The sequence below is a fragment of the Coregonus clupeaformis genome, chromosome 21 (assembly GCF_020615455.1).
Source record: "Coregonus clupeaformis isolate EN_2021a chromosome 21, ASM2061545v1, whole genome shotgun sequence".
NCBI classification, from domain to species: domain Eukaryota; kingdom Metazoa; phylum Chordata; class Actinopteri; order Salmoniformes; family Salmonidae; genus Coregonus; species Coregonus clupeaformis.
Genome location: NC_059212.1, coordinates 18,958,560 through 18,985,138, shown reverse-complemented (window position 1 = coordinate 18,985,138; position 26,579 = coordinate 18,958,560). Strand labels below are relative to the sequence as shown.

General features: G+C 44.8%; 1 protein-coding gene across 6 annotated transcripts in view; it reads right to left on the bottom strand.

Annotated features, from left to right (window-relative positions):
- Positions 1–1,358: 1,358 nt before the first annotated feature.
- The window catches only part of LOC121535286 (pre-B-cell leukemia transcription factor 1), a 78,718-nt gene continuing 53,497 nt past the window's right edge, over positions 1,359–26,579 (bottom strand). Inside the window, exons 3-9 of one of the 6 annotated variants that reach the window (XM_041842180.2) lie at positions 10,873–11,126; positions 9,419–9,609; positions 9,086–9,221; positions 8,625–8,784; positions 7,385–7,518; positions 6,245–6,334; positions 1,359–4,438 (exon numbers count right to left, since the gene is read on the bottom strand). In XM_041842180.2, coding sequence (XP_041698114.1) covers positions 4,280–4,438; positions 6,245–6,334; positions 7,385–7,518; positions 8,625–8,784; positions 9,086–9,221; positions 9,419–9,609; positions 10,873–11,126 — 1,124 coding nt within the window. In that variant the 3' untranslated portion in view covers positions 1,359–4,279. The remainder of the gene's footprint in view (positions 4,439–6,244; positions 6,335–7,384; positions 7,519–8,624; positions 8,785–9,085; positions 9,222–9,418; positions 9,610–10,872; positions 11,127–26,579) is intronic. The other 5 variants (XM_041842183.2, XM_041842182.2, XM_041842184.2 and 2 more) reach the window with 5 other exon arrangements.

Below are 26,579 nucleotides of genomic sequence, written 5' to 3'. Positions count from 1 at the left end.
TTGGGTTCTTGGTCACCTCCCTGACCAAGGCCCTTCTCCCACAATTTCTCAGTTTGGCCGGGCAGCCAGCTATAGGAAGAGTCTTGGTGGTTCCAAACTTCTTCCATTTAAGAATGATGGAGGCCACTGTGTTCTTGGGAACCTTCAAGGCAGCAGACATTTTTTGGTACCTTTCCCCAGATGTCTCAGAGGTCTACGGACAATTCCTTCGACCTCATGGCTTGGTTTCTGCTCTGACATGCAATGTCAACTGTGGGACCTTATATAGACAGGTGTGTGCCTTTCCAAATCATGTCCAATCAATTGAATTTACCACAGGTGGACTCCAATCAAGTTGTAGAATCATCTCAAGGATGATCAATGGAAACAGGATGCTCCTGAGCTCAATTTCGAGTCTCATAGCAAAGTGTCTAAATACTTACGAAAATAAGGTATTTCTGTTTTTTATTTGTATTAAATTTGCAAACATTTCTAAAAACCTGTTTTCGCTTTGTCATTATGGGTTATTGTGTGTGTAGATTGATGAGGAAAATGTTTTATTTAATCAATTTTAAAATAAGGCTGTAACGTACCAAAATATGGAAAAAGTCAAGGGGTCTGAATACTTTCCGAATGCACTGTACTTCCATAAATATTTTCAACTGGTACTGGGGGACCCTCATATGAGTCTTGTGGAGGTCTTAGAGCAAGACGGAGAACACCACCGTGTTCGTGAGAGTCTCGTCCTTCCATAGAGAGAAGGACGCTAAACCGTTCGGACGCTACAGACGATTTTGTGAGAAGACCGACTTTCGGGATGTCTCATGGTCTGACAAACACCTCTCTAGCTCTGTCACCTTTCACCGCAGATGCAGAAGTGTGACATAGACGCATCCAATGCTTAAACTGACAGATTTTTATGGGGATTCTTGTATTATGCTAATTAGATTTCGGACATCGACCTTAGGGGGTTTTAAAGGGTGTGTGAACACTTATGGGAGATTCTGGAGCGGTGCCTGAGACAGCGTTTTCCACCATCAACAAAACACCAAATGATGGAATTTCTCGTGGCAGAATGGTGTCGCATCCCTCCAATAGAGTTCCAGACACTTGTAAAACCTATGCCAAGGTGCATTGAAGCTGTTCTGGCGGCTTGTGGTGGCCCAACGCCCTATTAAGACACTATGTTGGTGTTTCCTTTATTTAGGCAGTTACCTGTACATGTTTGACTATACATATCAGATAGAGTGTTAAAAATAGAATACAAATATGTTTTCGTTATCAGTAAACCTGTCTCCTGTCATGTTGTGTCATAACTTTGACAAGACCAAGTGAACCAGAATACTATCGGAAAAAATATGTAAATGTGTGACAAATGGTTAAAAAACACTGCAGTATTTTATTAAAGAACACATTACATGCAACAAAGGAAACAGTTTTTTACAAATGACTGAATCCTGAACTTCTTTTTTCAGCTATCAAAACTAAAAAGCTATATTATATGCGTCGTTATCATATTGCATTTATTGGAAAACAAGCATATTTTAAAATCTGAATGTGGAGCGAAAGGATTGTAGAGCTCAAGGCCCCTGTACAGACTATCAAGTAGTTGAGAGTTTTATTGAGAGTTATTCAAACTGAATAAATTATGAATACTTCTACTTTGGCACAACAAATCAATGAATTAGAGGGGAAATGGAAAGTGAGCTTTTTTTAACTTGCAAGAGTACATTGTTTGTGAAGCTGAATTTACAATATGTGCATTCAATTCTATATCACATATAAAAAAATATAAAATGTTGCCAACTGGCAACCATCAGTGTATTATTCTGGTTTTCTCGCTCAAATGTTCAATAATAAAATGCCACTGATTTGTCTTGGTGTATTACATAGTATAATAAGTTTAATGTTGAAACTGTATAAATTATTGTTCAACAAAGCAAGTCAAGTACAATGTGGCAATGTTCACATAATCACATCATGACAGAGCCAATTGACAAGAATATGGGAACCATGACATACAATAGCATACTATAAAAAGTAAATAACCAAATACTAAAGAATAACTATATAGTCCACACAACAAAAGGACAAGTACTACACAGTATATCAAATGTCCAAATATTGTCTTTGTTTGTCTGAAATAATTTGCACACCTCTAGTTTTGCTATGGACATTAGACCTCTCAGCACATCAACATTCAAAATGCTTTTGAATTCTGAGGATTCATACAAGTCAGTTGAAGAATTGAAAAGCAAGGATACAGGTGACATTATAATGTAGGTTTTGGTTCCTGATACAGTGGAAGAAAGAATGCTGTCATATACTGTAACATGTTGTACATTTTGTAATACATATTCAATTGCCAAAAAAAATGCCTGGAAAGAGAAACAGAAATCAACTCTGGCTTTAAATAACATTTAAGTTCCATTGTATGAGAGGGCATTGAACAGTCACTGAACACTGAATCGCAGGAAAACATTGTGTCTGTTGAGCTTAATCATGGAGTACAAAGCATCTCATGCATGACCTGTACATCATGGCTACTGTAAGTTCAGTCCCGGTGTTACCTGCATCCGCAGATTTATGTTTTAAATCCTATTAACGTAACGACTTCCCTGTTTAACTGGATTCTGATTCAATGTACTTAAAAACAAACTCAGTTACTACACAGATCCTTGACAGATTTTTTACAGAAATGGTTTCTTCTGAATTGGACTGTTCAACAACATTGCTTTTCAATTAGTTGGTTATCAACTGAACAATGCTGGGAAAATTAGCAAAAGGTACAGTAAAAAATCCAACATATAAGTACATGAGTGAATATAGCTAGATGGATTAGGACCTCTTGAAAGTACACAAAATGACAACAATAGATCAACAAGTTTAAGGGTTTTGGTTAACAGTAACATTAGGTGACTAAAAATCCAAATGAATGTGAAGTTAGAGAGCGAGCTAGGAAATGACATTAGACAAGGAGATAATGACTTGATGTTTCTGCCACTCTGCTCAATACGTCTGCTTTTATTGACCCCATAGGCTGCAGCTTCAAAACAATCAGACACAGGAAATTATTCCAAATGACTTCTAAAATGAGCCGTGTTCTTTTTGTTAAGTTATTCTCACTGAAATGAATGATGTGAATCAAGCTCGTATGGGTTTTTTGATGACAGGTGTTTATTTTATTTATGCTTTTTTTTTTACACATGACATAACTGTAACTTCACACGATTACCTCTGATGAGACACATGGATACTCAATGAGGTGGTTGTTTAAAAGGAGGGCACTCCTCATGTTCACAGGCCCTCAGACAATCAATAGCACACACTCTGTAGCTCTGTTCCAATATCCACACTAGCATACTTAGAATGAAGCATGTATTGGGCATGCATTCTAAGTGGTACGCTAGTATGGATATTGGAACAGAGCCCTGTGAGTGCTTGTGGGCCCACAGCACTCCCACTTTCTGATAAGATATCAAAGGGGTCGTGGGGCATAAGTTTATAAACCAGGAAGACACACATCTACAATGTATATTCAATTGTCTACTCAATTTCCATTAAAGCCTTTAGATCAGCCAATGCGCAATCTCATACCAGCATGTTTTCCTTTTCTAACGTCTTCCACCCAGATTGAAGACCTGCTAGTCAGGGTGAAGGGTCCTCAGAGTTCACTAGGCTGACCTGCTTTCCCTACAAGTCCTCTATGGAGAAACTAATACAAAAACATTTAGTAAATCAAGTTCTAAGTCATCCTGGTTATTTCTCTGTGGGAGAGGGTAAAGCAAACACAGCTTATCAAGCCCACACTGTAAACAAGGGAGCAACATTAAAAGCCTAAATGGCGTACCATAGAATGGGCGAGGGACCACAAAACAGCATGACAAAGTTTTTCTTTCATACAATGACAAAGTTCATGTTTAAGTCAGAAAACAAATAATGTTCTTTCATATTATTTTTACTTTTTAGTTGCTGAGAGGTAGAATGAAGCATTTAAATTGAAGTATACAGGTTGGGTTGTCTGAATTGATCTTATCACTAAATATCATCAATATGAGTGAAACCATCAGCCCCAGCCCTCTAAATATCCTGTGAAATCTGAGCAAACATTTGTATTCATCCTTTTTGTATTGTTTTGATTTTTGTTCTGACATTTCTATTACTGTATGTATCTCAAATGTCCCATAGTACTGTAGCTTAGGAAAGGTTGTTTTAGTTATGGTTTTCACAGCACCCCTGAAATCTACAGGACACTGTGTAGTATGCCTCTATGTTTAACACTGTGATAGGCTCTGAAGTTTCATCGATGGGATGTGGGGATGGAAGGTGTGGAGGGTAAAATAATCAGTTGGAGGTGTCCGAGTGAACACTTCCAGGTCCTTCTGTGAGCGAGTTCACTGACGAGGGGGTCAGAGCATCCTGCCAGCCACCGTTTGTCTGTGGAGTCAAAGACAAAAGTCTTTAAAAAAAATAATTTAAATAAATCTAGAGATTAAATTGTGAGACAATTTGTTGTATGCCTCAGGTCAAATTTCCTAAAAGATACAGAAATAATGACACATACTGTATATTTTTTTTAGCTGCATCGGTAGCTAACATGAAACTCTTGAACTGAAATACACCCTTTTGCTCTCTGCGAGATTATGTATCTTCAAAATACACAATAGTACAATTCCTCTATCAAGACTTCATCTCCCATCTGTTTCAAAATGGCCTCATGTCAAGACAATAGAGACAAGTTATTGAGAACGCACAGACAGACCTCTCACACACAAAACCTACAAGATGGTTGATGGGAGAATAAATTATAGCAAATTATCACATCGGCTATTGGGATGAAAATATAATGGGTGCGTAAAAAAGGAGGCAATTTCCAATCCCGGAAGATAGGTCGATTTAAAGAGCGTTTGGGACATTAATGGCAATTTCCATGCCATCAGTGAAAGCTGTTGGAGATGGGCTTTGGCACCCTCTTATTTTCAAACCCTGTTATTTCACATAGAGCAAGTCTTTCATCACATTTAGAACCGAGGGGAGAGAAAAACACTTTGAAAATCTTCAACTTTGGTGACACCCTCCGCCTATTTCACAGCCATAATTACTGTTCAAGGATAGAAGAGAGCTCTGCCATGTGAATGCTGCTCCCTGCCTCAGCTCAGTCATTAGAAACCTCAGAATGAGTGGAAATTGTTTAGCTGCACAATGAAAGATCCATCCAAGATTAAAAGCTTCTACAGAAAAGTCTAAATATATAATTAATAACATGATTTCTACAATATAAAAGAAGAAGTGTCTTACAAGGACATCATATTTTGATGTTTGAATACTTGAAAACATAATTGCATAAAAAGTTAATTTGGATTCGATAGTTTACTGAGGAAGCTCAGGAGAACGTCTTCAGTCCACCCCAACTTCCTTTTTTAGCATCTTGGATTGGACATTACAGGGCTCGCTGCTGTCAGTGTCATTGTGGTTGTTGGACGAATGATGCGACCAATGCACTCGGACTGCTGGCCCAGAACCCCTCTCAGCCTGCTCTGACTGCCTTATTGATTCCCCTCTCTACAACACAGCCTGTCACTGTAGATCTTAACACTATACACACCCCCTCCAGTGTTCCCAGCCTTGCCCTGCCAAAACCCCATCAGAACGTGGCATTCTTTTTTTAGGGTGGTAGATAGATTGGACTGAAGCTTGTACTCTGGGGCGATTATTTTTTTGGGGGCCCTTGGAACGGGGAAGTAACGAGGTCTGTGTTTCTTTTCATTTGGTGCCATGTGAGTTGAGTGTTGGACAGGCAGGGTGTCACCTGTGGCCTTGTTCCTTTCGGCTGCAGGTGCCTCGCTAACACTAATGTCCCCAGACAGGCAGGCTCTGAGTGTGTCCGTACGCCTGGCCGGCCGCCTCTCACGCCGTCTGACTCCTGCCTCCTCACCTGGCGCCCGGGGCATTACCAGTACACAAGGGCCGTTGCCTGGACAACAGCCCAGCCACCAATAGGCCACTGCTAACTAAGTGGCATCCCACACACATTGGCTTCAAAATAATTGGGCAAAGGGACAAACTGAAACCCTAATAAAGGCAGCTTTCTATCGAATTGTTGTTCAAATGTATGAACACACTGCATCGGAACAAAAGAAGAATAGCTATAGATGTATAGGATAGAAATAGTTAGCTTATTTTTATTTCAAAGAGACCAAAGTAAGAATAGAAAGGCAATATTGTGATGAAATGAAAGAAAGTTGTTGTTTGGTGGTGTTCTTACATTGATGCCCTGTGGACTGTACATCTGGCTGGCGGCGATGCTGTCACTGTATCCTCCTGTCTGGCTGATAACATGGCGAAGAGTATCCACCTGGAACGGACACACACACACACACACACACATACACACACACACACACACACACACACACACACATGTACACACAGACACACACAGAGAAAAGGGCGGGTCAGACAGACAAAAGCTCTACATGAAAAAGACCTTCATGCATAAGAAAGGTCAGTCTGATAGCAAAAGGGTATCATGCACTGGGAAAGGTTACCACAGCGACGGTTTAGAATGATTTGGCCTGTAATACAGGTTCAACACAATAGATATCACATAAGAACAACGACAAACCACCACAAATAACATCACAAGGGAACTCATATGAAAATCTTATTACAATTCAAAGAGTAACAAAAATGAAACAAATCAAATTAATTATACGACTCAAAACTCCTCTCCTCAGTGGCTGGGAACGCGTTTGAAGTGTGCAGCCAAATGACCTTCTGACAAGGACATTGTTTTTCAACCCAGTATCAACCCAGGAGACCTCTTGTCCAGCTCAGGGGTTAATACTATGCATATTCATGAAACAGAGAGTTGATTTAAAAATGAAGGTGGGATGGTGGAGGGATGAAGCAGGTGGTGACTCTTCAACCCAACCTATGGTGAATGAGACTCCCTCCCAATCCCAATACTCAGAAAACTGTGCTGGTCATCGTTGTCCAACGGGGCAAGGTCAGATGACTGTTGTACACCAGTGCCTACGACAACTGTTGTCTGCAGTGTTGACGAGTCTTGTATTGTTTCCAAATCTGTCTGCAGTCGTCTATTCATTCATGAGCCTGATAATGGCCGCCACATCAGTGTATGGCTAAAGGCCACATATGACCTCTGTCTCACGGACTAGGTCAAGAGATTCAGATTCAGATTTCAATTAAACCTTGTAGGCCGGGCAGTGCCTGAACAACTGACCAGGGAGATTCATTCTTTTAATTTTAGACCTTATAAGGTTGTCCGTCGCGGGTCAATGACTGCTTTCAACAGGCCACTAATAGGCTACTACTGTATGACTGCTAGCTGGGTATCTATCTACATGACAACTAGTGTACTACTAATGTATGGATAACGTACTAGTCTCTGCGAGGCTCCTACCTGGGACTGAACATTGGTCCCAACCCTGGCCCCCTGGTATGAGTCCCCATTCAGAGCCTGCACACTCATAAACAAGTCTCCGGAGTTTGCCATGTTAAAAGAGCCAGCAGAACCTGGGAGGCCAGAGAGTGAAAGAGAGAGAGAGGGAGGAAGAGAGAGAAGAGAAGAAAGGAAAGACGGGTTAACAACGATCATGCAACAGAAAAAGTGCAGTCAGTTGGGTTAGTAGGAGAGGGTTGAAAGCAAAATATGGTGTAGTGAACAGGGAACCACATCAGTGACCAGCCACCGTCTACTATATGTACTTATGGAAATGTAACCCCTCTGGCTAAGGGGTGTTCTAAGCAAATATTGAACTATACTGTACTAATGATCAACAATACACTACACTATTGTGATGCCAATCATATTACTAAGAATAAGGTTAGGGGTTAAAACCGGGGTGAACCTGAAACAGAATAGATGGATTGTCTTGTTGTTTAAGTTCCTTGCTACTGGACAGGTTGGATCATTAAGGAAGTGCTAATTGATCGACAGGAAGACTGAAAGAATCCTCTTTGTCCTTTTAATGGAGCCAAACTCCCCAGATGTTAAAAGAGAACGCAGCCTAACTTGATTTCAAGGCAGAAAAAAACACAAGACAAGGCCATAATCCAATACAGCTGAAGGGTCACCATGATGACAAAGGACTAGGCTGGAGCGCCCTGTCATCACCTTAATGACACACAAGAGGTCAACCAGACAAGTCATAGGATGGATGAACTATTTCTTTAACCAAGACTGATTCCGAAATGGTGTGTTAACCAGACAAACCCCAGAGAGAAAGAGAGAGAGGGACCGGACCACTGGGCCAGAAGTTATCGGGTTAGTTCAGAAAGGTTGGATGCAGACAGTATTTTGTTAGTCAAAAGGAACAGAGACAGAGACTGGATTCTTGAGTTGGGGCCCAGGGTTGAGATGACATTTGCGTAAAGCCAAGTTTTCTAATCAGTGCTCTACACCTCTCTGCTCAACTCTGTCGTATTTCTGAATTTTATTGTCCATACTACTGCAATGTGGATCCCTCTCAATGTAGCATATATAATGCTTTAGCTCTTTATAATGATGATCTGTGTTCATGTTGAATTTGGGGTAGGTACGCAGCCAAACTAACATTAACAGTACTGACTTGGTACCATACTGGTAACATCTACTATGGCTGGCTGGTATTGATACTGACCTGCAGAGTTGGGGGTGGAGGGGGAGTTGGCCTGGCTGCCGTGGGCTGATACACTGGTTGCACTGACGGCTGTCTTCGCAGCGTACATGTTTGCTTCCTCTTGGAATTTGCCAATGTTTTTCTTGTATCGGATTCTCTTGTTTCCAAACCAGTTCGATACCTGTGAAACATTTAAAGTACAAATTACTTGAGAAGAAATGTCTGTAGTAAATCGCTTTTTGTTTTGTTGAAACAATTGTTTGAGAAAGCTATCACATGCTGTCACAAGACTGCCTATGTGATTCCATAACAGAATGCAGAATTAAACATTGGTGCTGTATGACCCTATGCTAGCTGACTTCCTGTGGCATGATAGGAGCCATACTGTTTTTGCCATACATGTACACGCACAACAATAGAAGATTAGAGTTGGCTTCATCACATACAGGATGGATACGAGGCTTGTGACTGGCGGAACATACCTGTGACATTGTGATGGAGCACTTCTTGGCCAGCTCTTCCTTGGCCTCCTCACTGGGGTAGGGGTTGGACAGGTGGGAGTAGAAATACTCATTTAGGATCTCTGTTGCCTGCTTGTTGAAGTTCCTCCTCTTTCGTCTGCAGAGAGAGCGAGAGAGAGAGAGGGAAGAGAGAAGAGATGAGAGAGCGGGGGGGAGAGCGAGAGAACATATTTAATATCACAAGGCAGACAATTGCTGTCCAAATAATGTTACATCATAACAAAGGTTTTGCCTGTTTTCATAACAATACATTTAAGTTAGAGAAAGACACACACACAACACACACACACAGACCTGGCATCGAGGAAGCGGGAGCGTAGGATCATGACTGCCTCGCAGGTGCTTTGTTTGAGCTGCATCTGGATGGAGCTGAACTTGCGGTGGATGATCCCCACCATGCGCTCTATCTCTTTGGGCGAGATGGGCCGTGTGCGGCTCTGCTCCCTCAGCAGGTTCATCACATGGGTGGTAAACTCGTTACATGCCTAAAGAGACAGACAGACACTCATATGAGGCAGATAGCAATCACACGCACTTGAATACAGCAGAGAAGTAAGACACTGCAAGTGTTGTAAGTAATGTTAATATCATAAGTAGTACTATGTCGCTGTTGGAAAACCTTGCAACTCCATTTTTGCCAATTTTCATTATTATAATATTGAAAGAAGTAACTCCCCTCAATGTACTCTGAACATTTCGTGACTCTAGAAAATGTATTCAAAATAGCTTCATAATTGTATGTTCGTTAACGGGGGAAAGAATCAGTTTTTTCCATTTCCTGAAAAGTTTCTGTTTTGGAGAAACTATATTCTCATCCGACAATGACAAAATCTAGTAGTAGTAATACAAGTATTGCAGTGCTGTGGCAGACACAATAGCAGTGGATTAGCTATACAACAGCTATACAACTAAGCTGTGAGACTTTCTTTGTATATTGAGGAGACTTTTCTTCAACAGTTAAGAAAAAAGTTAAGACGTCTAAAATGACAGGAGGCTTTCTTTCCTGTTCACGTTCACCAGCTTTGAACTATATTTTATGTCTCTCTCTCTCCACTTCTCTCTCTGTCTTTTCACTCAGTGTCTCTTTTGTTCTCTCTCTCTCTCTCTCTCTCTGTCAGAATCAGTCACTGGGAAGTGTCTGCTGTGTTTGGGGACAGGGGAGTCTGTTGACTGTCAGAACCGGGGTCGCGTCAGTTGAAACGAGACACAGTTCAGTGCAACAGCCGTTCCGCCCGTACACACTGTATCAGTAGTACACATAGTGGTGACATGGGTATACTCAGGTGCATAAGTAACACTGTGACAGGTAGTGATGATGAGTCTGCTTTGAGATGATGACAGGCGGTAATATATATGACATCCATGAGAATGACAGGATGATCTCTTTGGCGAAGGATGAGTGTGACTGATAAAATGTTTGCCAGCTGGAAAGTGATTTCTGAAAGCGTGGTTGCTCAGGAGGTGCTTTGGGGGTTTGATTTGAGAAGGATTATCTGCATATAAAAAAACTTGTGTGCAGTGTGAGTGTAGTGAGACGGCAGTGGGGTTGTCTATTGGAGCAGAGAGAAGACGGTTACAAGAGGCTTGGTCCTCAGTATGTAGTGTGATGGCAGAACTCAGAGCAGACAGGACCTAACGGAGAGAGGGGTTGCCTATAGGAAGTGAGAGGGGTTGTGAGGGTCTTCTTAAAGCCAAAGGGGTTTATGGGAAGGGAGAGAGTGGTTACGAGGGGCGTGGTCTGTCCTCACCTGTTCATACTTCTCCAACTCTGTGTGGTAGATCCCGCGGATCTGAGTCAGCTTGGCCCGGTAGTCTGAGTGTTCTGCCGCGTTGGTGTCCGAGCCCACTCCTCCTCCCGCTGCAGCTGCTGCTGCAGCCGCCGCCACCGCAGACCCGCCCCCTTTCTCCGGTCCAGACACGCCTTCCGCCAGAAGCATGTTGTCCAATCGCATGAGTTGGGCATCTGGAGGCTCCTCCTCCTGGCCACCACGGATACTGAGCACTGTAGAGACAATAGAGAAGAAGAAGAATAACAGTTAGTAACAAACTAGTGAACACAACATTGACGCTAACACAACATCTGATGGTTAGCAGTGGAACTGCAAAGGAAAGAGGCAAAGTTAACATTAATGGACAGTGCTGTAATAAAAAAAGTACTATTTGGGTGAGAAGTGAAGTGACTGCAGTCTACTACTGTACTTTCCTCTTTCTACAGTCTTCAACCTGTTCCATCTGAAATATGACCGTCTCTTTAATAGCCCATGTCTGTGCCATAAAAACCTGGATCTTACTGAGCCTGGCAGCACCCACCCTCATTGATTTCGAATATAATTTCATGTAAATAATGAACACAGACTTCCATGAGAGTTCATTTTTCTTTGCACTCCTGGAGAGCAGATTATGATATTTACTTAGTGGCTAAAACAATAAAATCTTGTCATAAAAATATAATAATCTTCCTGGTCAGGCAAACTAATATTATTATCACAACCTGACTAGGGTAAAAAATTGGGTAATAATGATCTTCTCCAGCTGAAGAGCATTAAAATGACTCACGTCTAATATCAATGTGGATAATCGCAGTGATAGGAACAAAAACTATTAACACCAGACAAACAGGAAAAGCAAAGATATGCTGGCTTAGTCTTATTTATGGATCACTGTTTCTAAATTACTAAATACAGTTGAAGTCGGAAGTTTACATACACCTTAGCCAAATACATTTAAACTCAGTTTTTCACAATTCCTGACATTTCATCCGAGTAAAAATTCCATGTCTTAGGTCAGTTAGGAAAACCGCTTTATTTTAAGAATGTGAAATGTCAGAATAATAGTAAAGATAATTCTTTAGTTTAGCTTTTATTTCTTTCATCACATTCCCAGTGGGTCAGAAGTTTATTATACACTCAATTAGTATTTGGTAGCATTGCCTTTACATTTTTTTACTTGGGTCAAATGTTTCGGGTAGCCTTCTACAAGCTTCCCACAATAAGTTGGGTGAATTTTGGCCCATTCCTCCTGACTGAGCTGGTGTAACTGAGTCAGGTTTGTAGGCCTCCTTGCTCGCACACATTTTTTCAGTTCTGCCCACAAATGTTCTATGGGATTGAGGTCAGGGCTTTGTGATGGCCACTCCAATACCTTGACTTTGTTGTCCTTAAGCCATTTTGCCACAACATTGGAAGTATGCTTGGGGTCATTTCACCCATTTGCGACCAAGCTTTAACTTCCTGACTGATGTCTTGAGATGTTGCTTCAATATATCCACATCATTTTCCTTCCTCATGATGCCATCTATTTTGTGAAGTGCACCAGTTCCTCCTGCAGCAAAGCACCCACACAGCATGATGCTCCCACCCCCATGCTTCACGGTTGGGATGGTGTTCTTCGGCTTGCAAGCCCCCCTTTTTTCCTCCAAACATAACGATGGTCATTATGGCCAAACAGTTCTAGTTTTGCTTCATCAGACCAGAGGACATTTCTCCAAAAAGTACGATATTTGTCCCCATGTGCAGTTGCAAACCGTAGTCTGGCTTTTTTATGGCGGTTTTGGAGCAGTGGCTTCTTCCATGCTGAGCGGCCTTTCAGGTTATGTCGATATAGGACTTGTTTTACTGTGGATATAGATACTTTTGTACCTGTTTCCTCCAGCATCTTCACAATGTCCTTTGCTGTTGTTCTGGGATTGATTTGCACTTTTCACACCAAAGTACGTTCCTCTCTAGGAGACAGAACGCGTCTCCTTCCTGAGCGGTATGACGGCTGCGTGGTCCCATTGTCACACCCTGGCTCTGGGACTCTATATGTTGAGCCAGGGTGTGTGCATTCTATGTGTTCATTTTCTATGTGGGTTGTTCTAGGTTGTCTATGTCTATGTTTGCATGTGTGACTCCCAATCAGAGGCAACGAGTGTCAGCTGTCGGCTGGTTGTCTCTGATTGGGAGCCATATTTAAACTGTGTGTTTTCTCTTGGGTGTTGTGGGTTTTTGTTCCTTGTCAGTCATTGGTACTGTGGACTTTACGAATCGTCTATTGTTTTGGTTTTGGCACTTTAATTAATAAAGTCTATCATGTTCGCTCAACACGCTGCGTATTGGTCTGCTCCTTTGGAAGACGATCGTGACAGAAAAACCCACCATACAACGACCAAGCAGCGTGTCCAGGAGCAGGCAGACTGGACATGGGAGGAAGCGCCGGGAAAGGAGATGGAGAGGCTGGCGATGGCCCAGGTGGGCAAAGTGTGGTCCTGGGAGGACATGCTCGGGGGCAAGGGACCTTGGGGTAGGATCAAGGCCCTGGCGAGAGAGGAGCAGCGGCGTCAGCAGTGCCATCGTCGGACGGACGAGAGGCACCCCCAAGAATTTTTTAGGGGGGGGCACAGGGCATGGACGACGGGGCTGACGGAGGCAGAGAAGGGGCGTATTCAAAAGGCCACCAGGTTACGGGGGCCACTGGTCAAAGTAGGGAAAGGAGGTTTAGAGGCACGGCGAGAGGTACTGGGGTGTGTTACCAGTCCGGTCCGGCCCGTTCCAGTTCCCGGAGTAGAGCCAGTGGTGTGTGTCCCCAGTACGGTCCGGCCTGTTACGGCCCCTCGCACCAAATGGACGGTGCGCGTCTCCAGCCCGGTCCGGCCTGTTCCTGCCTCTCGCACCAAGCCTACGGTGTGCGTCGCCAGCCCAGCCCGGCCTGTTCCTGCTCCACGCACAAAGCCTACGGTGTGCGTCGCCAGCCCAGCCCGGCCTGTTCCTGCTCCACGCACAAAGCCTACGGTGTGCGTCGCCAGTCCAGCCCGGCCGGTCCCTGCTCCACGCACCAAGCCTACGGTGTGCGTCGACAGCCCTGCCCGGCCTGTTCCTGCTCCACGCACAAAGCCTACGGTGTGCGTCGCCAGCCCAGCCCGGCCTGTTCCTGCTCCACGCACAAAGCCTACGGTGTGCGTCGCCAGCCCAGCCCGGCCTGTTCCTGCTCCACGCACAAAGCCTACGGTGTGCGTCGCCAGCCCAGCCCGGCCTGTTCCTGCTCCACGCACAAAGCCTACGGTGTGCGTCGCCAGCCCAGCCCGGCCTGTTCCTGCTCCACGCACAAAGCCTACGGTGTGCGTCGCCAGCCCAGCCCGGCCTGTCCCTGCTCCACGCACAAAGCCTACGGTGTGCGTCGCCAGCCCAGCCCGGCCTGTCCCTGCTCCACGCACAAAGCCTACGGTGTGCGTCGTCGGCCTGGTCCAGCCCGTTCCTGCTACTCGCACCAAGCCAGGGGTACGAGTCGTCGGCCTGGTCCAGCCCGTTCCTGCTACTCGCACAAAGCCTACGGTGTGCGTCGCCAGCCCAGCCCGGCCTGTTCCTGCTCCACGCACAAAGCCTACGGTGTGCGTCGCCAGCCCAGCCCGGCCTGTCCCTGCTCAACGCACTAAGCCTACGGGGTGCGTCGCCAGCCCAGCCCGGCCTGTCCCTGCTCCACGCACCAAACCTACGGTGTGCGTCGCCAGCCCAGCCCGGCCTGTCCCTGCTCAACGCACTAAGCCTACGGGGTGCGTCGCCAGCCCAGCCCGGCCTGTCCCTGCTCCACGCACCAAACCTACGGTGTGCGTCGCCAGCCCAGCCCGGCCTGTCCCTGCTCCACGCACCAAGCCTACGGGGTGCGTCGCCAGCCCAGCCCGGCCTGTCCCTGCTCCACGCACCAAACCTATGGTGTGCGTCGCCAGCCCGGCCCGGCCTGTTCCTGCCACTCGCACCAAACCTACGGTGCGCGTCGCCAGCCCGGCCCGGCTCGTTCCTGCCACTCGCACCAAGCCAGGGGTGCGAGTCGTCAGCCTGGTCCAGCCCGTTCCTGCCACTCGCACCAAGCCAGGGGTGCGAGTCGTCAGCCTGGTCCAGCCCGTTCCTGCCACTCGCACCAAGCCAGGGGTGCGAGTCGTCAGCCTGGTTCAGCCCGTTCCTGCTACTCGCACCAAGCCCGGGGTGCGAGTCGTCAGCCTGGTAAGACCGGTCAGCTGCTCCACAACGGAACGTAAGCTATCCGCTCCGTCTATGTCCAGTCCAGATCCAGCCAGCGGGGTCAGACCGGACCAGGGGCACTACGGGGGTATTATGGAGGGGTGGTGGTCAAGGCCGGAGCCGGAGCCGCCTCCGAGGAGGAATGCCCACCCAGCCCTCCCCTGTTTGGGGTTTGTTAAGACGCGGTCGCAGTCCGCGCCTTTAGGGGGGGGTACTGTCACACCCTGGCTCTGGGACTCTATATGTTGAGCCAGGGTGTGTGCATTCTATGTGTTCATTTTCTATGTGGGTTGTTCTAGGTTGTCTATGTCTATGTTTGCATGTGTGACTCCCAATCAGAGGCAACGAGTGTCAGCTGTCGGCTGGTTGTCTCTGATTGGGAGCCATATTTAAACTGTGTGTTTTCTCTTGGGTGTTGTGGGTTTTTGTTCCTTGTCAGTCATTGGTACTGTGGACTTTACGAATCGTCTATTGTTTTGGTTTTGGCACTTTAATTAATAAAGTCTATCATGTTCGCTCAACACGCTGCGTATTGGTCTGCTCCTTTGGAAGACGATCGTGACACCCATGGTGTTTATACTTGCATACTATTGTTTGTACAGATGAACGTGGTACCTTCAGGTGTTTGGAACTTGCTCCCGAGGATGAACCAGACTTGTGGAGGTCTACAATTGTTTTTCTGAGGTCTTGGCTGATTTATTTTGATTTTCCCATGATGTCAAGCAAAGAGGCACTGAGTTTGAAGGGAGGCCTTGAAATACATCCACAGGTACACCTCCAATTGACTCAAATAATGTCAATTAGCCTATCAGAAGCTTCTAAAGCCATTACATCATTTTCTGGAATTTTCCAAGCTGTTTAAAGGCACAGTCAACTTAGTGTATGTAAACATCTGACCCACTGGAGTTGTGATACAGTGAATTATAAGTGAAATAATCTGTCTGTAAACAATTGTTGGAATAATTACTTGTGTCATGCACAAAGTAGATGTCCTAACCGACTTGCCAAAACTATAGTTTGTTAACAAGAAATGTGTGGAGTGGCTGAAAAACGAGTTTTAATGACTCGAACCTAAGTGTACGTAAACTTCCGACTTCAACTGTAAATGCTAAGCTAGATTTTGAGTAACAGCTAGCAAACAAGCAGCAAAATTGAAAGACTCCCTTAATGGCTGCTGAAAGGGTGCTAACAAGGTAGTTCTCAGTCCTATTTAGGCAACTGGCCCTTAAGGCTACTGGCCCACTTCTGGCCCTGGTCACACAGTTTGGGGTGTCCAGTCTCAGTGATGGGTGTAGTGGCCAGTTTGGCCCTGCTCCTCACCCCTCACACCCCTATAGGCACTTAGCTCTCTGCTCCCTCCCGCCTTACCCACTGCTCCACTGGAGAGGTGGATGTAGCACGCCACACACCAACATCAGCCAGCACTCAATGAAACATGCAAACAACACCCGTCACCCCTGTACATTCACAGATACACGCTTACACACACACATCCACACACGCAAACATCAAAAGGTTGTTTGAAGATAATCTTCCTTCAGCTGTTCTTCCTGTGGTCTTATACAGTTAAATTGTGTGTGTACCAGTGGAGGCTGCTGAGGGGAGGACAGCTCATAATAATGGCTGGAATGGAGCAAATGAAATGGCATCAAACACCTGGAAACCATGTGTTTGGGGTATTTGATACCATTCCACTGATTCTGCTCCAGCCATTACCACGAGCCCCTCCTCCCCAATTAAGGTGCCACCAACCTCCAGTGGTGTGTACTCCACAGTGAAACCATGCTATCATGTCTAACAAACAGTGACGTGGAGCATCTTTGAGAGAGAGATGCATGTCCACTACAGCCCCTTTCACAAAAGTCTGATCTTGTGAGGACAACACTCAGAAAATATTCAGAATTGAGAAAACACTGTACATTTGTGAGTGTGTTTCACTATGGTACCAACAGGGCTGTGTTTCACTATGGTACCAACAGGGCTGTGTTTCACTATGGTACCAACAGGGCTGTGTTTTACTATGGTACCAACAGGGCTGTGTTTCACTTTGGTACCAACAGGGCTGTGTTTCACTTTGGTACCAACAGGGCTGTGTTACACTATGGTACCAACAGGGCTGTGTTACACTATGGTACCAACAGGGCTGTGTTTCACTTTGGTACCAACAGGGCTGTGTTACACTATGGTACCAACAGGAATGTGTGTGGTGTGTGGACGTGGACCACACTGCTCTTCCTCTGTCTGCCACTAGACGGCTCCCTAAGTAAAGGAGCAGAGCTATCTGTCTCCTCTCAGAGGTGGTAAAAACAACCAGGTGTAGCCTGTTCATTTCATCCACCATCTTTACAAAGACTGGCAGCATACACTACACTGCCTGGACATAGTACTGCATCTGCATCAATTAATCTATATACATACCTGCTATAAGGGGTGAATCACTACCTTTAAACAAATTGGACAGAATCGCAGTAGATGAAAGAGGTGGCTTGCTGGAGTACACTGTCTGTCTGGCCAATGTTATTGTATGTTGCTCTATGCTCTGGTCTGTGGCTTTGTCCACGGGGATATGCTGTCTGCTTGCTGACCTCTCCAGTGAGAGGGGGGTCCAGATGGATTCCCAAGCCCTCACGGAGAACCTGTCTCTCCCATGAACCCTCTCCCCTCCTCCCCCCCCCCCTCCCCTCCCTCCCATCCACACCCGATCAGCTTCACCATCTGAGCATGCAGACTCAGGAGTCAAAATGTCAATGGCTATCAGAAGACTGGAAAGGGCAGGGTTTCAGAAAGGAGAGTATGTGTGTATGCGTGTGTATGTGTTTGTGTGTGTGTGTGTGTGTGTGTGTGTGGGGGGGAGGTTTGCTTGAATGTGTTGCGGAAGTTGACTTCTGTCCACCTGTAATATTTCTCCTGCTTGTGTTCCTTGAAACTTAAAAAGCCCTAAAGCTATTTCCACCTCAGTCAGTCATCTCCTAACTAATCTCTCATTCCTCAGCTGTAGAACCCTCCCAACAGACCAAACAACAATCTCTCAGTCACTGTCACTATCTCTAACCTCAATGTCCACTCTGAATCTAAATGACTGAGACGAGATAGAGAACAACAAATAAATAGTGCCTTGCTGTTCTTCGCAGACCAGTACACAGTAAATTCTCCAGTGTTAAAACAACACTGACAGTGTTAAATTTACAAGTCCACACTTTTGAGTGTTAAATGAACACTGTGCTTAGTGCTGACACTGTTACACTTTGTCATAATTAGGGAATTAACACTTTTAGTGTTATGCAATAACACCACATAGTATTTTTAACACTAGGAAGTGTATATAGTTAAACCAATTGTGTTATGCAAAAACACCTCGTATAGTATTTTTTACCATTACGCAAAGAGGTCCGTATCTCTTGACAAGGTCGCTCGTGTTGGATTAAGGACATCACAATAATATTTACAAGTCTTTAATACCACATGCTCTTATGTAAGCATTTACAAAAACTTCAGGTCTAGCAGCGGACATGATCAAAATGTAATTAACATACCCATAGACCACTTAAACTGGTACAACACTTCAACTCACGGGTGGCCCAAAACAACAAATTGAAAGCCATGCCCCCACTAAGCTTTGCTTCCAATATAATTTCCCAGTGTGCCTTGGCCTTTTTGAGTGAATTGTAGAGTTACCACCCATGACTGTATTTGTTAGTGTTAGAGACATGGTTTTTGAAATTGTTCATTTTCAGTCCTGTGGACTTCACTAAGTGAGTTCTTACTGGAGGCAAATGGTATGATTAAAATTAAACTCTTTAAGATAATACATTAAATATGTCATAAGGTCTTACTTTGATGGCCAGGTTTTACCCTAACACAGTGGTGCTAGGAACCTCCTGGTTTACATGCCACATCAGGCCTGCAAGTCACATTATGCTGGATTACAAAGTGATGTGTAATTCTTATTGGAATCCTTCCAGACTTACGACATCCAACAGTTTTTATTCTCCCGCAACCTGCATTCAGAATGACTGTCAGGGTTAGGAACATTGTGAGGAGACTACTTAAACCATTTAAACTTGAACAACCATTTTAGTAACGGGTGCAATAAATCTAACTAACTGATTGGATTAGTTTAGAAAAATGTATGTTATTTATCTTTGTGTAGCATGATATTAATTAATCAATGTATACAAAAACACAGATATTAAAAACAATCCTAAAAATGTCTACCTGCAGTAGAGTATGCTGGAAAATCTGATAATGATGGGCCACATAGTAAAACTGACACAATCACACTCTCACACTCAACCCTGGTTATTAACACCAACACTGGGGTTATTTTACACCACTGAGTGTTAATTGAACTCCTGAATCAACACTAGAAATGTTACACTGAAAAATCAACACTAGGTAACACTGGCAATTTGCTGTGTAGGAAAACTAGAATACTGTGTTGTTTTTCTGACAACAACATGTAGGCTACTTCCAACTGGAGAGGAAACCTAATGAGGCAAACAGTGATTTATTCGTTCACCGTATCCTCCAGTGAAACACTAAAAGCATGAAATTGATTAAATAAATACAATTAATAAAGATAATCATACAATTCACTGTGCTGTGGCATAATTACTCTAACCATAGCCATCAGCTTTACTTACTCCTGTTCAGTAATGGCAATGAAATATATTAAAGTCCTCAATGCCAGTCCAGCATCATAGAGTGAACTCTGCCACCCTAAAACACTACATTATCATAATCATCTGGCAATAGGAGGCGGATTCTTGAAGAATCAATGGCTTTATATAATAATTTAAATGTCAAAAAATGGATGTACCAATCCCAGATTGCCCCTTTAAAATACCTTACTATTGTTAGAATGTCTCCTACTGTTTCCCATTGGTCCAACTGTTTTCATTGATAGGCCCCTCAGGCCAGTATTCTTGGACTAGCGGTGTGTCTCTATAAAAAGACTGCGATCATTTCATCTTGACCGTTACAGACAGGCTTTAATTGAACAGTGAGAGGACTCACAATCCCCCTCTCCCTCCCTCTGTACTCATGTTTAATTCAACCTCTCTCTCACCCCCACAGAGCAGGAATATGATAAATAAAAATTGTGAAATAACCATCCATCTGATGAAATAACTGAAATAATTTCACGTTCTGAATTAAGACTATTGTTTGGTTTTTGTTCAAATGGCGGCTCATAGTCATACCTTTCTGTCTTACTGGGCTGTAAGATGTTTGCAAAGCACTAGTCTGTACACAAACACAAACCTACCACACAGCCACCCACACTAACACACACACAGAGAATATACCCATACATAAAACAGCCTTCTCTGCATATTGTCAGACTTTCCCCTCTCTCTCAGCCCCCAGCCCTGGCTCCCAGTGAGCGCTTTCAAATGAAAGCATGTTTAATTAATGATGTTGAAGTATTCTGTCACAATTAGGAAGATGAACGGCCAAACAAGGCAGCAGTGATGTCCCTGACAGCCATGATGAAAGTTTACCCTCCTCGCCTCTGACTGGCAGCTAGCAGCCAACGCTGGATCGGATCCATTTTACGTCGATACAGTAACGCAATACACTCCTCCGCAGTGCTGTGTGTACGTGTGTGTGTTTCTGTGGGTGTGTGTGTATGAGTGTGTCTGTCTGTGTGTCTGTGTGTGTGTGCGTGCATATCTCTGGACCACGTCACAGCATCAGGCCTATAAGCACGGTCTGTATTGATTCTGTGGGCACACGTCATCCAGGGTTTCAGCAGTTCATAAATCAGCCGTGTTCCTGACGCAGGCGCGCGGTGCCTGTCTGTGTGGGCCTGTCACAAACCCTGTGTGTGTGTGTGTGTGTGTGTGTGTATGTGTGTGTGTGTGGGCCTATCACAAACCCTGTGTGTGTGTGTGTGTGTGTGTGTGTGTGTGTGTGTGGGCCTGTCACAGGCCAGTCAGCGGGAATGGTAGCGACAGACACATGATAATCGAACATCACCACCATTCATCCCTGCCACACAGGATTCTGGGACAGAAAAAACAACAAACTGTCCTGAGGAAGCAGTGTGATGATTTACAATGGACATGACGAGTATCACAACAAAAACAAATTGTCAACTGACTTCCCTAGTCCTTAAGGATTCATTGTTCAAGGTATCAACATCATCCACTGATCTGCATGTGATGGCAGCATGGCATGATGAATCCGTCAGCATAGAAACAATCAATTCTATTCATTTCAATGTGGTTTATCTGATAGAAGCGTAAGCTACTGATGCTAAGCAATAGTTACTAAATGTATGGGTGTCTACCAACATGGGTAGAACAGTGCCTATTAAAGTCAGTCAACAAGCATGTTCCGTTCCTTTAAAAAAATCACAAAGCAGTTTTGTCCTTAGAAAGGTTTACTCCTCACTGTGTTCACGGGAAAGTCTCCATGGCCCAAAATGTCCACTCCATCATCAGATAATGGGGACTAGAACAACTCCGGTACACAAGGGTAAAGCCATAAAGACCCTCTAAAACACTTGCTTTATGCTTTATCTGCAATCTCCAGTGTCATGTTCAAAAGTGGGCAGAACCCACTGTTATAGCAGCTGACAGAGGCTGGGCAGACGACAACAAGGACAATGAAAAAGAAGGGACCAAGAAAGAGAGAGAGAGAGGAGGAAGAAGGAAGATTGGGAAAAGAAGTAGAGAGGGATGGATGGATGGAGAGAGAGGAAAGGCGAAAAATAGAATAGAATAGGAAAGCGAGGTGTCAATTAAAAAAATGAACCCCAGTGCATTTGGGAGGTGACAGCTGGTAAGAGACGAGTTGACAGGCGTCACATTAGGCGGATTTGGTGGCCGTTCCTTCTCCCTCTCAACCCCCTCATTCCCTCCTCTCCCCTCTCACCCCCCTCTGCGACCAGTGGTTCCTCATGCAGTCACAGGCAGTGAGAGAGGCCAGGCGAAGAAAGGAAAGGAAGGGCAAAGGGAGCATGTCAGGGCAAGACACAGTCCACACAGGGCACTCAGCTTGGTGGGTGTTTTTCAGAGCAAGTTCCCCCTCCAGCTACTGATAATAACGGTAATTATGGTGGTCATCTGATGCTTAAGCAGGCCAGGCTGAGGCCTGAGGGGCTGGTCCCGATAACGAGGCAGCAGCAGCCAACGCCTCCCTCCCGCCAGAGGAGGATAGACCATTCAGAACACACCCCACTGTCCCCCCTCACCATCCCCTCCCCGTCCCCCATCCAGCACTCCACAGTTAAAGGCCCCTTCATTAAAATTATTCATTATTTAAAATAGGCAATACATTAGCCCCCCAGCAATCGTCGGTCCTTTCTTAAGGTGTCTTCAAATATATATCGTCTTGATCTAATTAAACCCATGCTCGGCTCATGCAGTTTTAATCTCCCCGGGGCGTCAGTGGAAATCATGGTGGCTGAATATCTCATTCTTGATAAGTCACGAGTGTTGCTGAGCAGGGAGCTGTATAGTCAGTCGACTATGAGAGAGACAAAGGCCTCTATATGAAGTATTATGTACCCTATGTAAGGTCACTTTTGGGGGGAATACCTTCCGACAACATAGAGTACAACACAGCAATACAGTGACTGGTAGCTTTGCTGGTCTATTAAAAACAAGTGAATAATGCTTAGTTTACTCATGTTCTCTCATCTCAGAGAGATTAAACCAGTTGTGCTCTTTTACATTTACGTCATTTAGCAGACTCTCTTATCCAGAGCGACTTACAGGAGCAATTAGGGCTAAGTGCCTTGCTCAAGGGCACCTAGTCAGCTCGGGGATTAGAACCAGCGACCTTTCGGTTACTGGCACAACGCTCTTCACCACTAAGCTACCTGCCGCCCCTCTTGAGTGTAGTGAGTCATCGAGCTGCTGAATTACCACAGTGATTGTTTACCTGTTATCTTACTATCTGTTTGTGTTGACCTGTGTTGAAATGTCATATATTTGACGTGTTCTGTTACATGGTGTATGTGATACATATCCTATAGGACCTAGGAATTATTCATCTGGGGAAGACCATAGAGATTTAAATCACATTTAATTATCAACATTCCTCCCAACTCTAGATTATCAATCAAATAACACTGACCTGAGGAGTCACTTTTTAAAATGTTGTTAATTCTGTGTGTGTGTGTGTGTGTGCGCGCTTGTGTGTGTGTCTCTGGTGTACCAAAGGGACCGGGTGCTTGTGACTTAATCTCCATTCCTAAGGGGGGAATCAGTGGGGGGTACGTTCATTACCTTCATTAGAAAAGCTGCCCATCCTAGCTCTAACTAATTATAACCGACACGACACACTGACTGACTGTCAGCACGGAAATGGGAAGACTCTGATTGTTTTACCGTTCCCCCATTAGATTACCCAAAAAATATGGGTGGGTAGTCAGAATTAGTAATAAGTAGGGCCAGGAGCTTTTTCTTGCTGAGGTCACGAAAAACTCAAGGCCTTATCAATATGCCCTGAATGGTTTCCCTAACTTTCGGCAAGGGCTTGTTAGCCTGAAAGTCATGCAGCAAATGGCAGCAGCCACCAGAGACAGACGTAGTGGTCCATGAGTTGGTGAAGCGATGGATAGTTAGTAGTTAGAACCCTATGGAGCTCAGAGGTGACTGTCCAGAAGTAACTGGAGTCCTGCCCTTTACTGTGGCCCTATTGTGGCCCTACATGAGGCCTCTCAGCAACACACCAATCAGGCATCCAACGAGAAGCCAACAACATGCTCCCTCTGGGGCCCCTGGTAGGTGTTCGTGTGCATGGCACATTTCATAAGGCTCCACTCTTTGACTGGTGATGAGTTTATGCGAAGGTAATTAACAGTAATTAATCCTTAATTACAGTAATTAGTCGAGTCGCAGTAAATTAAGCCACATCTGGAGGCAGGCAAGGAACGGGGCTGTACAAGCCAGGGCGGGAGGGTTTATTTTTGACATGGGGGAGACGCTGACTCCATCTGACAGCATTTGGTTAGGCCTACCTGGGACGTTTCTGAGTTTCCTCTGTAGTTTAGGGTGGTGTTTACACCCCTGTTACACTCCTGTGAGGGAGATAGGGGTCCTGGGACAAGGAACAGGTGAGGATGAGTAGGGGGTTGATGGGAAACCGATACCATTTCAGAACAACATCATCTCATCTCCGGGGGAAAGTCTCCCTGCAGCTACCAGGCAAAGGACATCCACCATATGGCCACTATTGCCTGTGGTGGTCTCTCTCTCTCTCTCTCTCTCTCTTACTCTGCCTCTCCATTAGAACACGTGAGACATACACTACCAGTCAAAAGTTGAAACTGGCTCTCATGAGGACCGCCACAGGAATGGAAGACCCAGAGTTATCTCTACTGCAGAGGATAAGTTCTTTAGCGTTATCAGCCTCAGAAATTCAAGTAACAGACACATCTCAACATCAACTATTCAGAGGGGACTGTGTGAATCAGGCCTTCATGGTCGAATTGCTGCAAAGAAACCACTACTAAAGGACACCAATAATAAGAAGAGACCTGCTTGGGCCAAGAAACACGAGCAATGGACTTAGACGGGTGGAAATTTGTCCTTTAGTCTGGAGTCCAAATTTGAGATTTTTAGTTAAAACCGCTGTGTCTTTGTGATACGCGGTGTGGGTGAACGGATGATCTCTGCATGTGTAGTTCCCACCATAAAGAATTGAGGAGGAGGTGTTATGGTGTGGGGGTGCTTTGCTGGTGACACGGTCTGTGATTTATTTAGAATTCAAGGGACACTGAACCAGCATGGCTACCACAGTATTCTGCAGCGATACACCATCCCATCTGGTTTGGGCTTAGTGGGACTATCATTTGTTTTTCAAAAGGACAATGACCCAACACACCTCCCGGCTGTGTAAGGGCTATTTTACCAAGAAGCAGAATGATGGAGTGCTGCATCAGATGACCTGGCCTCCACAATCTCCCGACCTCAACCCATGGTTTGGGATGAGTCGGACGGCAGAGTGAACGGCAGAGTGAAGGAAAAGCAGCCAACAAGTGCTCAGCATATGTGGGAACTCCTTCAAGACGGTTGGAAAAGCATTCCAGGTGAAGCTGGTTGAGAGAATGCCAAGCGTGTGCAAAGCTGTCATCAAGGCAAAGGGTGGCTATTTGAAGAATCTGAAATATAAAATATATTTTGATTTGTTTAACACTTTTTTGGTTACTACATGATTCCATATGTGTTATTTCATGGTTTTGATGTCTTCACTATTATTCTACAATGTAGAAAATAGTAAAAAATAAAGACAAATCCTTGAATGAGTAGGTGTGTCCAAACGTTTGACTGGTACTGTAAATGTGACGTAAGGGGATGGAAGAACACAGATTTGCCCACACACCGTTGTTATTTCATGTTGTTTTACAATATAGCTGGTTGGTAACAAGTATTTAGCAGATCCACAGAAAGAAAAGAACAAGAGGAAGGAAGCTTCAATGAATGTATGTACTGTATGTGTGATACCATGACTGTATGTTCTCTGACTGAACACTATAGAGTGATAGAGGGTGAGGACCATTAATATTGTAAATCTTGAAAGGTATAGCTGCTCTGGGTGTAAATATTGCCTCATTGCATTTATCAGGGAGCCTCCAATGTAATGAAGGCTGAAGTCAGTCTGGAGACGAACGAACGTTGTAGCTTGCGATTTGTGCGATTTGTTTAGAGTTTGCGATTTGTTTAGAGGCTGTCACTAGCTGCCTGAAATCCCAAGAGGGTTACTGTTGTTGCGACTGAGTCCTGCTGCTGCTAACTCTTACTCTGCTCTTGGCAGTTACAGGAGGAAAACAATGTGAGCCATCACACTGTATTACAAGGGGTCAGCTTAGACATTACCAATATTTTACCAGGAGAAAAGAGGAAACCATATAATAACGTCCAATAATATCCTTTCTTCAGGGTGTTGGCTGTCTATCTTACATCCTAAACCTACTTTCTGTCCGCTTACATAATATAAAGGAGAAATATGACACAACGATGTGAAATGATTACATTTGAACTTGCAATAAGAGTGCACTACCCCCTGACCCTTCGTTCAGACTTCAATCGTAAAGTTTCTTCTTCTCATTAGTCTACCACTATTGCCTTCAATAGAAAGGATTAGCAATCAGCCTAATCACAGTAATTAGCTGCATGGATCATCATCCAGAGAGGGAGAGAGGGGGAGAGGGAGAGGGAGAGGGAGAGGGGGGGCTCCTATAGGACTGCAGCGGTGGATACTGGATATGACAGGCAATCCATGGCCATGCCTAGCAGACAGTGGCACAGGCCCCTCACACACCCCACACCCTGCCCAAAACTACCGCCAATGTAGCAGACCCAGCTAGTCATTAATCATAGCCACAGGCCGTTGGGGGGTTGAATTGATGCAAGAATAGTGGGTCACAGGGAGCCCCTGCTGTCAATCATCAGTGTGTGTGTGTGTGTGTGTTTGGCAGTAGGGTCATGGGATTAGCCTCCAGCCATGGC